General features: G+C 40.0%; 2 protein-coding genes across 2 annotated transcripts; one reads left to right on the top strand and one right to left on the bottom strand.

Annotated features, from left to right (window-relative positions):
* Positions 1–4,558: 4,558 nt before the first annotated feature.
* Positions 4,559–8,955, bottom strand: LOC129453795 (uncharacterized). Its single transcript, XM_055218178.2, has 7 exons — positions 8,663–8,955; positions 8,198–8,527; positions 7,695–7,973; positions 6,676–7,562; positions 5,835–5,921; positions 5,544–5,636; positions 4,559–5,432 (listed from the first exon to the last, which is right to left on the bottom strand). Exons 1-4 carry the CDS (start codon positions 8,709–8,711, stop codon positions 7,426–7,428), a joined length of 795 nt encoding a protein of 264 aa, XP_055074153.2. The 5' UTR covers positions 8,712–8,955; the 3' UTR covers positions 4,559–5,432; positions 5,544–5,636; positions 5,835–5,921; positions 6,676–7,425.
* A 2,055-nt stretch (positions 8,956–11,010) lies between these two features.
* LOC129453790 (uncharacterized) lies at positions 11,011–12,678 on the top strand. Its single transcript, XM_055218171.2, has 5 exons — positions 11,011–11,126; positions 11,226–11,729; positions 11,808–12,119; positions 12,202–12,294; positions 12,370–12,678. Exons 1-5 carry the CDS (start codon positions 11,066–11,068, stop codon positions 12,390–12,392), a joined length of 993 nt encoding a protein of 330 aa, XP_055074146.2. The 5' UTR covers positions 11,011–11,065; the 3' UTR covers positions 12,393–12,678.
* Positions 12,679–15,828: the final 3,150 nt, after the last annotated feature.

The following is a 15,828-nucleotide window of genomic DNA, read 5'->3' as shown; positions in this document are numbered from 1 at the left end:
TTCTCCACTGCGGAGACCGGACCACCAGCATACCCTTCGGAGTCTGCGTCCTCCGCTGAGGAGACCGGACGACCGTCTCTCTCAGCGGGCTCAGGTCAGTGTCACACACACACACACTGTAGATGCTTATGCTGTCACGGCAGACGCACCAGCAGTCCCGCCTGTCCCGCCTCGCTGCCCCGCCGCGGGTTCACCGGTAGTGCCGTTAATTCCTCTCGTACGGTACTTGGGAGCTTGGCTTCAGCTTCCCAACCCGTCTCGTTGGGTTTTACGCACGATCCGCCTCGGTTACGAAATTCAATTCAATCGGCACACTCCCAAATTTGCGGGCGTACGTTTCACCACGGTGAAAGCGTCCGATGCACATGTACTGCGTGCAGAGGTCGAGGTCCTGTTGGCGAAGGACGCGATCGAGCCGATCCCTCTTACCGAGATGAGATCGGGTTTTTACAGCCCGTATTTCATAGTTCCCAAGAAAGGCGGCGGGTTACGACCGATTTTGGATTTGCGGGTCCTGAACAAATCTCTTCAGAAGAGGTCTTTCAGGATGATTACACCGAAACAAATTTTCAGTGCAATACGCCCCCACGATTGGTTTGCAGCGATAGACCTGAAAGACGCGTATTTTCATGTGTCCATTCTTCCCCGCCACAGACCGTTTCTCCGGTTTGCGTTCGAGGGTCGGGCATATCAATACAAAGTTTTACCGTTCGGGCTGTCTCTCTCTCCCCGTGTGTTCACGAAAGTAATAGAGGCGGCGTTACAGCCCCTCAGAGAGAGCGGTGTTCGTATATTGGCTTACCTCGACGATTGGCTTATAATAGCGCATTCTCGGCGGACGCTGTGCGAACACAGAGATCTAACACTTCAACATCTCGCCCGTTTGGGTCTTCGGGTCAACTGGGAAAAGAGCAAACTCTGCCCCACGCAGAGGATCTCTTTTCTCGGTATGGAACTGGACTCGATCGATTTATCGGCGCGTTTGACAGAAGAACGTGTTCAATCAATTCTGACTTGCCTCGGGTCATTCCGAGGGAAGAATGCGGTCCCTCTGAAACAATTTCAGAGACTCCTGGGGCGTATGGCAGCAGCAGCGGCCGTGACACCGCTCGGACTGCTCCATATGAGACCGCTTCAGCGTTGGCTTCACGATCGAGTCCCGAGGAGAGCGTGGCGCGCCGGCATCCACCGTGTAACCATTACACCTGCGTGTCGCCTAACATTCCCCCCGTGGTCAGATCCCGCGTTTCTCAGAGCAGGGGTCTCCATGAGACAGATCTCCCGGCATGCTGTTGTACACACAGATGCCTCCGACACGGGCTGGGGAGCCACGTACGACGAGCTCACGGCTTCGGGGGTGTGGACAGCACCCCAGTTGCATTGGCATATCAATTGCCGCGAGTTATGGGCAGTATATCTGGGACTCGTACGCTTCGCGACGGAGCTGCGAGGGAAAGATGTACTAGTACGCTCAGACAACACTGCGACTGTAGCGTATATCAACCGTCAGGGCGGTTTGCGCTCTCGTCACCAGTCGCATCTCGCTCGTCATCTCCTCCTTTGGAGTCAGAAGCATCTGAGGTCCCTTCGTGCCATTTACATCCCGGGATCGCTCAATACAGCGGCAGACGCGCTTTCCCGAGCGGCGCGCCCCGGCGAATGGCGACTCCACCCCCAGACGGTTCAGCTGATTTGGAGGAAATTCGGTCGTGCACAGATAGACTTATTTGCGTCACCGAACGATACCCACTGTCGCCTGTTTTATTCACTAACCGAGGGCAGCCTCGGCGTGGATGCGTTGGCACACAGCTGGCCGCGGGGCATGCGCAAATACGCGTTCCCCCCAGTGAGTCTAATAGCGCAAATTCTGTGCAAAGTCAGGCAGGACGAGGAGAGCCTTTTAATGGTCGCCCCATATTGGACGACCAGGAATTGGTTTCCGGAACTAATGCTCCTCGCGACAGCCCCTCCCTGGCGGATTCCCCTGAGGAAGGACCTTCTTTCTCAAGGAGGGGGCACATTATGGCACCCGCGCCCCGACCTGTGGAATCTCCACGTCTGGTTGTTGAGCGCGCGCAAGGTTTAAGTGATTTACCCCAGGCGGTATCTAACACTATCGACGCGGCTCGAGCTCCGTCTACGAGACGGGCTTACGCGTTGAAATGGAACCTTTTCGTCACTTGGTGTTCTTCGCAACGCGAGGACCCCAGAGAATGCCCGATTAACATCGTGCTTCTATATCTTCAACATAGGTTAGACGGTAGGCTGTCACCCTCCACTATTAAAGTTGATATTGCCGCTATATCTGCCCATCACTCACTTATTAATGGCAGATCAGTGGGCCAGCATGATTTGGTTGTCAGATTCCTAAGAGGCGCTCGCAGGCTAAACCCCTCGCGCCCCCCTTCTATTCCTCCCTGGGACTTGTCCATGGTGCTGAAAGCACTTCAGAGTCCTCCGTTCGAGCCTTTGCAGTCTGTGAGTCTGAAGCTTCTATCTATGAAGGCTCTGACCCTACTAGCATTGGCCTCAGTGAAGAGAATAGGAGATTTACATGCATTCTCTGTTGACGAGTCGTGCCTTCAGTTTGGTCTCGAGCGTGACATTGAGACCCAGACCAGGCTACGTGCCCAAAGTTCCCACCACTCCCTTCAGAGATCAGGTGGTGAGCTTGCAAGCATTGCCTTTGGAGCAGGCAAACCCAACAGAAGCTTTGTTGTGCCCCGTACGCGCACTGCGATTCTACGTGGACCGCACGCAAAGCTTCAGGACCTCGGACCAGCTCTTTGTTTGTTATGGTGGCCAGCAGAAAGGGAAAGCTGTCACTAAGCAGAGGATGTCTCATTGGATAGTTGATACTATCGCCCTTGCTTACAATTTGCAGGGCATTCCTTGCCCCCTTAAACTGAGGGCGCATTCCACACGGAGTGTTGCCTCATCTTGGGCATTAGCTCGTGGTTCCTCGCTGACAGACATTTGTAGAGCTGCGGGTTGGGCGACACCTAATACGTTCATTAGATTTTACAATGTTCGTATCGAGCCTGTATCCTCTCGTGTTCTTTCCTCACCAGGGAGGGCACGGAGAGCAGACTCGCAAGTCGGCTTGCAGCCTCCGACTGAGGCTCCAAATTGAGTTTTCAGTATGGAAGGCTAACAGAGCAAAAATGCGTAATGGTTTGATTTGCTCCCTCCACTGCCTTGACAGCCTTTGTTGCGGAGCATTGGCTGTCAGCCTTTCACTAGTTGTATTCTTACGAACCTACGTGTTTGGCCAGGGCCCCACATTGCGTCCCAACGGGTTCCTTTGTGAGTATTATTCCGTGGGGTTAATCCTACTAGCCCACGTTTCCCTTAGCAGAGCACTGCTTTGCTTACACAGCCACGGCTGTCATTTGACCTCAACTACGGTTGACTTTCGCCCACCAATAGCCCTTAACGGGGCGGTGGCTTCCGCAGCGTTCCTATTCCGCTCTGGTAGGGCGCTTCCCAGTCGCTGGCACTACTGTGGGGTTAAAGGAACATCTAGTGCCCGGCCTTTCTGCCTTAAAACCTAATTCTCCTTATCCTTAAGTGGAACCGGAGGGCTTTACGCAGACACTGGAAGAGGTCAGCCCCTAGTGGCGTTTTGGTAGGGATTCCCAATTCGTCGGTCACGACGTGACGTCGTAGTGACCGACTGAAAGGGAACGTCTCGGTTACGGATGTAACCCTCGTTCCCTGAAGGAGGGAACGGAGACGTCACGTCCCGTCGCCACAGGTGCTGCCACCTGCTGTTTAGGCCGGTCACCTTCCGGCTTTCTCAGCGAACAGAAGCTGATTTCCCTATTTGCACGTGCGCCTTATATACGCACCTGGCGGGGCGGCGCCAGCATTATGCAAATATCTCAATGCCAAGTTCATTGGCGTTTTTTGTAGTATTCGAAGCAGATTGGTCTCTCTAAGCGAGTTCCCAATTCGTCGGTCACGACGTGACGTCTCCGTTCCCTCCTTCAGGGAACGAGGGTTACATCCGTAACCGAGACGATTTTAGTAGCTTGTCAAAGAGTAGGCCTATTAACCAAACTCCAACAACTGAATCTATTAAGAGCCATTTAAGTACTGTATAGACGACACATACTCATTAAAAGTATATTAAGAACATTTACTTAAATGTCAAAATTGAATACAACAGAGCAGGTATTCTAAAAACATGCAGGATTCACACCAGACACGGTAGAGACGGCAAGCGCGAGTGATTTACATGTTAATGCAAGGCATCCTGCGGTGCGGTACGTGCGGGAAACGCGCTAGTTGAAAAACTTAAAAAAGACCTTGCTGTATGTGATTACAGGAAGCCAGCGGAGTCGCAGAAGCCCCTCCCATGACGCGAATTTCTGCGTTGCGTGAATATCACGATCACGAATGACTAGAATTTCACGCGCGTGAATGAAGCGAGTAAACTCAAATGTTCAAGTGTCCAAGTACGCGCGAATCGCACGTTTTTGCTGCCTCTACCGCGGCTGGTGTGAGTGCAGCATTATGCATACGTACACACCAAACGCAGGGCATTGCGTTACTCACGGGATTTGTCTTCGTGTCATGTGAATTCTACACTCGAGTTGAATATTTTCAACTTGGGTGAAGACGCGTTTGAGGTGAATAGCTCATATTTTCACGACAAACGTGACGCACATATTGCGTCATTCGCATCGCCCCACGCGAGCACGCGTCTGATCGCGTCTTTGAATTGACTTTGTATGTAATCTTCTCGCGCAAATCGTTGAACTCGCATCTGGTGTGTATGCCCCATAACAGTCAACACTACTCTTACTCTAACAGAAAAAAACAGATCAAAATAGTATTTTAAAAATACAAAACACTAAAGTATTTTGATAGAAAATATGAAGGTATTTCTATCAACCCTATCAAATACAAAAAATATCATTTTGTATTTGAAATGCATGTATCAAAAAACTTAACATTTATTCTAAATTTAAGCTAAAAGTGAAATATATTTAACTTTATCTCTGTAAATATGTTAATGTAATGTAATATCAGCATGTCACAATTGATTTAAATAATTAAGGGAAAAATTAATACTGTGTTTAGCAACCATACAGCTTAACAATGCAAAACAACTTAATTTCCAAAGCTTTGGAAAAATATAAAAATATTGGAGACCCAAATACAGATTTTTGCTAAGAAATACAGGACACAAGGTCAGTCAAGGTTACTTGTTAGTTATGTTGTTATGATCCTGTTGTTCGGATGGATCAGTGATTTCTCCAGTCTGGACAAATATTGTCATGTGGATTAACCGGAAGATCAGAAATGTCTCATGGATCGCATGTCCCACAAAAAACCCTTCACAAGCCAAAAAAGAGTCCAATACTGTGTACTATACACATATGATGCCATTTCTTGAGTTCAACACCATGCGATCAGAAAGGAACCTGAGAGAAAACAGAAACAACAAACATGAGATAAACAGATAAGCTTTACAAAATCAAAGCTCATAGAAAAATCTATCTATGAATGTCTCTATACCTGCATATAATACTTACCTCTTTGTCTTCCATAATAACAACAGAAACATATCCCAAATATTATAAACAGAAGAAATGCCACAAATCCCAAAATATAAGGAAGTCTAGATTCTGTAACAGAGAAAGAGAGCGACTATTATACGCCAACATTTCAAAATAATACACTGTCAAAAATAAAGATAAAAAGCTGTCTCTGGGGCAGTACCCTTAAATCTATATCTAATTCTTCATCTATATTAAGTCTTGTATTATCTAAAACATTTTCTGCTATATTTATGTCTTCAGTAAGTTTGGTCTTTGTGTTATCACCAGAATATTCCACTTTTGTGTTATTTGTAGTTTGGTCTGGATTATCTTTAGAGTCTCCATAAAGTTCTGTCTCAACACCAAACACACCTGGAACAAAAAATAAATAGCTTTGTTTTATGTCTAGCTGTGCAATACTGTGAAAAAAAGATTTGTTGGTTTAACTTAATAAAATAAGTTACCTGGACGCCGGTGACTTCTTTTTCGAGGGCGCACGATTGGAAGCTTGTCACAACATGTATGTAGGCCGTCATGTGTGTGGCTCGTCATTTCAATATATGTGTTTGGAACGTCATGTAAAATCACGCGCCATGTCAAAATACGAACTTGCTGCAGACGCTTTGAGTTTAGTGTTAAGTGAGTGTCTTGCGAGTATTTTGTAAACCTTTTATCACAAACCCTTTTGATGCGTATTTTGACATGACACATGGTTAACATGACGCAATTAACGCATATTTTGACATGACGAGGAACACACAGCCCTCGGAAAAGAAGTCACTGGCCACCACTGCCTGGTTGCTATTAAAGATTGATTTTATTCAAGCTAAAAATATAAGTTGACTCAAAAAAGGTGTGTATAAATGCTTGTGAACTAATATTTTTAAGTCAGATGAACTCAAATATTCAAAGCAACCAGGAAACTTAGTTTGACCAACTTTTTTTCAAAGTGTACAATGCATGATACTAACAGCATACTGATATAATATCAATATAATTATTACTTACAGTATATAATTACTGATCATTCCAACGGAGAAATGTTCATATAAATTAGGAATTCAGTACCATAGGTTACTTTAATTTTGCAAAAGTTGAATTCATAAACACATATCTATACATTTACCATTGAAGAGACACAAACAGAGCACAGAAAATGAGAGATCCATATTCTTCATGAGTCCAGGCACAAATCAGAGATGATTTAACTTGATCTGCTTAAATGTAAAGACGACACAGAAGTAAAATTTAGCAATGAGCTAAGCTGAGAAAAAACGTGGGCGTTTCATTGAGCACAATGATGGCTCTTCTCTGCGTGTCCATGCATGAATTACTACAGGCTTTAACAAGCACTGCACATTTTCAAAAATGATTTCAAATTCTTGTCAGGTACTTTTAAACAGTAAAATATTTATAATAGATGAAACAACTTAAGAAACTTGAACAAAATATACCAACATTTACTATAGCCTACTGTTAGCTGCATCTGGTAATGTTTGATTTAACTTTTGTAATATGAGGAGTTCTGGGACAATTATGATTTGTCTGAGTTATTAATGAAATAGAAATATAAGAATTCATAATTTTTGTCTAATTTTGATGTTTTTTTAGGTAGACTGCAGGCTAAAATAGTTTTAATTCATTTTTAAACCATATTTAAAAACCATAACCAAATTCTTGCAGTACCCTTGTTTGCCGGTAGGTGCCCCCCAAGCACAAACGTGCAACTCTGCATAAGTTTTTGGCAGCGTTTTAATGTTTTGATTTTTGTGCTGGCAACTTTATTGTACATACAGCAAAACAAAATAAGACCGTGCTTGTGATTGTTTTACATGTATTGCCACCTAGTGTCCATATAGAAATTATATCAGTGACTTTATAAAGAGATTTTTGCTTTCGCTTTCTGTTCAGATCTGACGTAAAAGACGAGTAGCGCGACAGAAGCCACGCCCACCAGAGCATAAACCAATGAGGGCATCACTCTCTTCCAATAACTGTATAACGGTACAGAGTCTGGGGAAGAAAAAGACAAATATTTTATAATAAATTTCGCTATTTTCACCTTGCTTCTTTTTAAAAAAAAGAAAATTTAATAAACATGAATTTTTTTATATACAACTGTAACTGAAATAAATGCTAACGTACCTAAACATATATCACTGATGTTGAGATGTTGAGTTTGGTTTGTGATGGTATTGTTGAGCACACATCTGTATGTGTTTGTATCCTGATATTCAATCTCCAGAGATAGAGAGAGTCTGATGTTGAGATCAGACACATTGATGCTGGACAATAAACTGTTTCCTTTATACCAGGACAGACTCACATCTGTCACATTTAACACTGAACACAACACCACACATTTTGAACTTGATGATAATGACGATGAACTTTGTGAAGAGATTACAGGAATGGGCAGATGAGCTGGAAAACAGAAATGATAGGCTACTACAGTACTGTATGTGATCATATATGCTAATGACATGATATAGATTCACAACAACCTGTAGGATTACACAATACAAACATGCTACATGTATACAAGGTCCAAATAAATACGAACTGTAAATGTTTATCTATCAGGATGGATGTTAAAAATGTGTCAGCATTAACAAACAAAAAGTGTATATGAATGATATTAAACTCACCATAGACAGTAACATTGAATCTCTTGTATAAAGTTTCTTTGTTGCTGAAGATTTGTAGTTTATAAAGTCCAGAGTTTGTGATTGAGATGTTTGTGATGGTGAGAGATCCAGTCTGATTGTCCAGATTCAATCTGTCTCCAAATGTCTCATTACTGTTATACATATCAATGCTTTTTTTATATATTTCAGCAATACGAGTCTCCTGAGGTCCAAACATCCACAGTATCTGATCACGTCTCTTTATTTTAGTAACATTAGTGTGTAGAGTAACAGAATCTCCCTCCATCACTGACACTGACTTCACTTCATATCCATTAACACCAAGAATACCTGAAAGAGCGTACGGTAAAATAACATTAAGTAGCATGGCATCATTTGAGCATTCATCTCTAAAAAAAGATTTTAAACCTTCAACACATACATCAAAAATAATAATAATAATAATAATAATGTTAATAATCTTACCACCTGTGCAAATGAAAAACAAGATTAAAGAGCACATGTTTGAAAGCATTTTAGGAGAGAGTCTGCATGACTGTCGTTCTGGTTGTCAAACAGTTTGAACGTCATGTGGTCAACTTGTGAAGATTAAACCAATGGTGACTGTCCTCAGTACTATTATAAGGAAGTATTCGTCAGAGTTCACCATGATATATGAAATGTTATTTTAAGTCTTATACCATAAGCTGCTGAATACTTTATTCTGATTGGTTGAGAAATGTTTCACATGCATTATTTTTCGATAAACGCACACCATTATTTTTCAATAAACGCACACCATTATTTTTGATAAACGCACACCTAACCGGTCAAATGTCTTAAAATACCCATCCGAGCAATGTCTGTGGTAACTGTGGTATATAATTGACTCCAGTCTTTTGAATTATTTGAAAATAATGCACATCCGGGGTGCAACGGCACGACCTTGTATGTGCATTATTTTGAATAATTCAACGTCCCACCGTCAATTATTCCTTACTGAAAAGCATATAATACATGCATGTTTAAATACTCTTACAATGTACCACCGATGCGTGGGAGAGTGAAACCACAGAATGGACATGCTCATTTTAAACACTGTGGGTGTTGTTGGCATTAAAAGATGTTGAATTTATATATTCTACAAAAAAATACTTTGACTCATTGAATATTTTAACCAAAAGAGTGTAAAATGCACACAGTTATATTGTTGCTAGATTGTTATTTTGAAAAGAGTCAAGGTTGGTGTTGTGGGCAGAAGACCATTCGTGAGAAGATGTGTATAAAGGCACACAGCAACATCCACCACTGTGGTTAGATCTTGCTCATCTGCCTCCTGTCCACAAACAACTTTGTGCATACATAAATGCATACATTACAATAATGCTATAACACCTATAATTTTATATACTCTTTCTAAACCCAACATATGGGAGGTTCCAGCCTACGGTGAAGTGTGCTGATAAAATAAAGATGAATTACTGCAAACTAAAAATTATAGCATCATGTCATGACTTATTATATAGGTGAGTTGCCTTCCTGTTGTTTATGAGGTTGTGTTTGACGCCTCTTTTCACTGTTAGCCACAATTTCCGCCTAATCTCTGAGACACAAGAACACTGTCAGAAAAAAAGGTACTAAGTTGTTCCTTTTTCTGTCGCTGGGGTGGTACCCTAAAAGGTACCTTTTTGTACCTTTATGGGTATACAACACATTGAAATGTTGTACCTTATGTTGTACAATATTATATCCTAAGGACCAATTGTGTACCTTAAACGTGCTCTTAGCGAATTCACGCGTTTTAGACTATAAAAAAAATTTTGTTACATACAGCAAACATCTCCTCACTATCTGCTTGCTGCCTGACCGCTGATCAAACTGCAATAAAAACACAGTGGCCAAACCTACCACCACGAAACATAACAAAGTGTTCCAGCCAATAAACGACAAGAAGGATTTGGGGGTGGGGGTTGGACGCGTTCATGAAAGCACGGAAGGGAGGGGGGCGAGTTAGCTACGCTCCGTTTGTTTGAAAATGCGTTTTGCAACTACGGTAGCCGTTATGTACTCACTGATCTTCTTAACACGTGGTAGGCTAGTGCTTGTTGTCCCTCTCTGCTATTATAGTTTATCAGTATGGCGGATTTATGAATAAAGACATTGATTTTGATTAATAAAACACTTTAAACCCTACTTACTGTCCCTTTAATCACTTTCAAACAAAGGCAAAAATTGTAAAAAAAAAAAAAAATATATATATATATATATATATATATATATATATATATATATATATAACTTTAAAAAATCATGTGACCTTTTTTGAAGCACTCCAACCGAAAATCGTGTGAGCAAAATCAACCAACTTCATGAAATGCGACAGAACTTTTATAAAGACAAATGTTTTTATAAGTTTTAATATAAACACACTTGATAGGATGGGACCAAAAAAATGGGGCACCATCCAATGCCATTATAAAGTCGAAAAGAGTCAAGATATTATTTACTATAAATAACTCCAACCATGTTTAGTTAATTTTTTCATTTCGTGTGACTTTTTAATTTAAAGGTCCAACTATATAGTATTATTCTCTAACTGTACAGTAAATGTAGATTTTGTTCCAGTCTCTTAATTTATTTGATCTTTCATTAATATTTTACCTGGCATGCTTACAATGATGTATCTGAAATTATTTTCTGATTATTTCCAGTGTTTGTAAAAGTCGTTCATGCACAGACATGCACAGAAACGTTAAACGAACCCATCATTTGTGTTCAATGAAACGCCCAAGTTTCTCCTCAGCTTGACTCATTGCTAAATTTTACTTCCGTGTCGTCTTTACATTTAAGCAGATGAAGTTGAATCATCTCTGACTTGTTCCTGGACTCATGAAGAATATGGATCTCTCATTTCATGTGCTCTGTCTTTGTTTCCTTTTATGGCAACGAGGTAACTTACTTTTATAAGTTAAACCAACAAATCCTTTTTTTACAATATAGCACACACATGAAACAACACTTTATTAAAAGCTATTTATTTTTGTTCCAGGTGTGTTTGGTGTTGAGACAGAACTTTATGGCGACTCTATAGATAATCCAGAGTTTGACAAAACTACAAATAACACAGAAGTGGAATATTCTGGTGATAACACAAAGACCGAACTTATTGAAGACATTAATAAAGCAAAAAATGGTTCAGATGATGCAAGACTTGATATCGATAAAAGGCCGTTAATAAAAACGATGAAAGTGATGGAAGGAGATACTGTTACTTTAGGTTCTGGTTCTTTAATGAATGAAGATGATCACATTATATGGACTTATAAATCTCAACAGCCTGACATTTATATTGGAGTAAGAAATAAGAGCGTCGATTACGGCAATAGTGTTGAACGATTCGGAGACAGACTGCAGGTGGACAAACAGACCGGATCTCTGACCATAAGAAACATCAGAACCACAGACTCTGGACTTTATTATCAGATTACAGTCATACAAGATCTCACTGCTAGAGTAGATGCGCCAACAATCAAATTTAATCTCTCTGTTCTTGGTGAGTATTCTGTATTCAAGGATTTGACAAGTTTTCCTTAAATTGTGATTTTATTTGAATCATTTTCATGTTTTCCAGCACCTCTGCCGGTTCCTGTCTTCACCCGTATCAGTAACTCTTCAAAATGTTCTTCAATATCTTTAGCAAGCGTATATAGCTCAAAATGTGTGTTGTTGTGTTCAGTGTTGAATGTGACAGATGTGAGTCTGTCCTGGTATAAAGGAAACAGTTTATTGTCCAGCATCAGTGTGTCTGATCTCAACATCAGACTCTCTCTACCTCTGGAGGTGAAATATCAGGATAACAATACATACAGATGTGTGGTCAACAATACCATCACCAACCAAACTCAACATCTCAACATTAATGATGTTTGTCCAGGATGTCCAGGTAGGACACTTGAGATATAAATATAAATCTCGTCTTATTGTGAAATACTGTTTTTTAATAGTTGCCCTTTTTTCTGTTACAGAATCTATACTTTCTTATGTCTTGGGATTTTTGGTGTTTCTTCTGTCTATAATATTTGGGATATGTTTCTGTTGTTGTTATGCAAAATGGAGAGGTAGGTATTATATGCAGATATAGGCGGTCATAGATAGATGTTTATCTTATGTATGTTGTTTCTGTTTTCTTTCAGGACCCATTTTGATCATACGGTGAACTCAAGAAATTGCATTTTATGTGTATTGTACATAGTATTTTACTCTCATTAGTTTGTGAAGGTTTTTTTTGAGGGACATGCGATCCATGAGACATTCCTGATCTTCTGGTTTATCTACATAACAATATTTGTCCAGACTCGAAAAAACATTGATCCATCTGAACAACAGGATCATAATAACATGACAAACAAGTTACCTTGACTGACCTTGTGTCCTGTATTTTTTAGTGAATATCAGTATTTAAGTCTGCAACGTTTTGATATTTTATTTCCATCTTCAAAGCTTTCAAAATGAAGTTGATTGTTTAGTTGGTTAAAGTTATATGTTGGCTAAACAAAATATAAACTTTTGGTCTTAATTTAAATCCAATTATATTACATTAACATTCAAAATACTTGTTTAAATATACCAATTTATATGTAGCATTTAGTTTCAATGACTAAATGTAATTGTTGTCAATGAGTAATGTGAGGAAGTCCTTGTGAAAAAGATCAGCTCAGTCATAAGTTAGACGACTACGCAGGTGGATTTTGGTGCTTGTCAACAGTCAATTTCTTGGCATAATTACTGCATTGTTAATAAAGTGCATTGTTATAAACTTGTATTGTTAATGTGGGATGGGAAGGGTGTGATTCAATTTAGCTTGCCAAATTTCACAATACCTCCACAAATGTTTTTTTTTTCCTTTTCACACCCATTGCTGTCAGAATCCAGCATCATCCAGAAGGAAGCAAATTAAGGTAAATCTAACGACCATTTACCATCATATGAAATTTAATAATTGTTGGTCATAATGTTGATAATGTCTATACTGAAAGTATTTTATGTTAGATCAGGGGCCTATACCATGAAGGTAGCTGAACAACTCGGGGTTACAGGATTGGTTTTGAGTTGACAAAACCAAACCGATGCAATCAGGCTTTATTGGTCCCATGAAGCGGCTTATCAACCTTCTCTGTCAACTCAGGCTTTGATCTTTAGGCTATGATTACTCCACCCGCGCGTTCACGTAAAAGAGTGACGTCGGCACCGAACAACCAATCGGAATAGAAATAGAGGGAGCACGTACGAGCAGTGTATTTTGTTAGCGGAGGAGCATGAGCTAATTATACAAAAGTATGAAGATTAATTTCAAGAGCGAAATAATACTGCCTCTGCTCTTTTTAATATAACATGTACATTAACATGTACTTCATTGTATAATATATTTAGGTACCCAAAGTGAAACATGCTTTTTTTAAACTTTTTTTTGTACATTTTTAAATTTGTTAATAATCTTACAGAGAATTTTATAATACTAATAGCCCTCTTTTAAAGACATGGTCGGGAAATGTCCGGGGAACACTATGAAGCTGTTAATGTAGGCTTTTTTACAGTGCGAGGACCACCTTGCGCATGCAAACCGTGTTTTCCCCATCGACCGCATACAAGTATGTACCACTTGCAAAAAAGCGCAACGCAATACACATCATTTAAGGTACAGTAAGGGCACGGATTCAACGTAATACATTTCTTATGTGAGGCTAGAAGTTTGCAAAGATAAGAGATTCCTTCCGTGGAAAATCTAGATATTTCATACAAATAACTGGGCAAGGGAAAACTAAAAACTCTCTCTCTCTACGAAGTGCTCTAACAATTTGCGTGGAGAGACTTCTGCTTTGGATGTTTAAGATTAAGACCCTCACCCTCCTTTTCTTTTTGTTTTTTCTTAGTTTTTTCTCTTTTTTTCTTTAAATGCGGTATCAACACGGAAAATAGTGATTGTTAAATATGTCTTAATGTTTGTATTTGAATATGTTCAATAAAAAAATACAAATAAATAAAGTTTGCGCGGAGACGCTAGTAGTTACGTCACCTACATATTTCTTTGCTTGCAGCTGATTGGTCAAACTGCAGTCTCAGATCTCGAATCCAGAACATAACCTGCCCCGGGGCAGGTTAGCCGTGCAGCGTAAGATACCATGGCGACGAACACTGATTAAAGCCGCGCTACTTTCATGGTACCTAAAACCCAGGGTTGGCGCAAACTAATCTTAAACTTACCTGGCTATCCACTTAAACCGGCTTCATGGTATAGGCCCCTGGTAATGTCCGATTTTACGTTTTGTCATATAATGCGGAGTAAGGGGGGCAGACCAGAGCCAATTATTTGTCTGAGTTATTAATTAAATAGAAATACAAGAATTCATTTTTGTTCAAATCTTGATATTTTATTAGGTAGACTGAGTAAATTAAGGCTAAAATGTTTTTTAATTTTAAAACAATAAATCCGCACTCTCTCACGGCTCGCTCGCCAATCTCAAAGTATTGCAATACCCCTGTCTACCGCTAGGTGCCATCAAAGCACAAACGTGCAACTCTGCCTAAACTTGTGTTTTAATGTTTTGAAAAATTTTGATATTATACAATTAATATCTCTATTGGTAATTTTGCAATGTGGGCTTGCATTAACACTTTCACTGTCATGTATTGGCAAACTTTCTTTCTTGCTTTGACAGCAGGAGAGAAACAGGATATTTGTGCATGATTACTCAAATTATTACTATAACTGAACTACCATTGCATGATGGATGACTGAATGTACTGCTATGAGACACATGTATTACAATTTTGCTATTGTAAATCTATAAAAAAAATTAATAAACAAAGAACTAGCTTGACCAGTCAGATGTATGCAGCTTTGCCAGGCTTGGAGGGCCAGCTTAAACCAGCTAAGACCACTCTTCTTAGCTTTTAGCCTGGTAAAGCTGGTTTTTCGATCTGAAAAGCTAAAAGTGGGCCCTAAAAACCTCTCTAAAACCAGCCTGCTACACCAAGCTGGGAGACTAGTTAAACCAGTCAATTAGCTTAAGTTGGTTTTAGCTGTTTTTCAGTAGGAAATGTTCATCCCTATACTAAAGTTATCATCATTGTGATATGTCTTTAAATAATCTCTTATTATCATCACACAGGTCCACGTGCTCACCTCCACTCAAACCCTTGTAGAAAAATGAAACAGTGACTGCATGTTTGATCTACAGTCGCCACCTGGTGGTGATAAAAATGAATAGCATTAACAGAAAGTATGACTTCAACATGTTTTTGGTGGTATATGGTTATTTAGCTTGAAGGTAAATATAACAGAGAATTAAGATAATTCTTAAACTGTGTTTAGATGTAGTTCATTAAGGTTCAGAGTATCAGTGAAGCAAGTTTAAGAGATTTCTACATACAATCTATAATGTAAAAAATATAATCTTGATATCTTTAATAAGGAAACATTTTTTTAATAAGGTCTATTTGTATTTACAGTTGCATTATGCCCCATTTAACCTCCTAAGACCTGGATTTTTTTATTTTTATTTTACACCATAATACTTAATTCTGTGTAACTGGACAAACATGGACAAATACACTGCTTCATGTTCAAAGAAATATATTTGGTTATTATATTT

Source organism: Misgurnus anguillicaudatus, chromosome 23 (genome assembly GCF_027580225.2).
Source record: "Misgurnus anguillicaudatus chromosome 23, ASM2758022v2, whole genome shotgun sequence".
Classification (NCBI taxonomy): domain Eukaryota; kingdom Metazoa; phylum Chordata; class Actinopteri; order Cypriniformes; family Cobitidae; genus Misgurnus; species Misgurnus anguillicaudatus.
The sequence above is the reverse complement of the archived record's forward strand: the minus strand, read 5'-3'. Positions and strand labels throughout refer to the sequence as shown.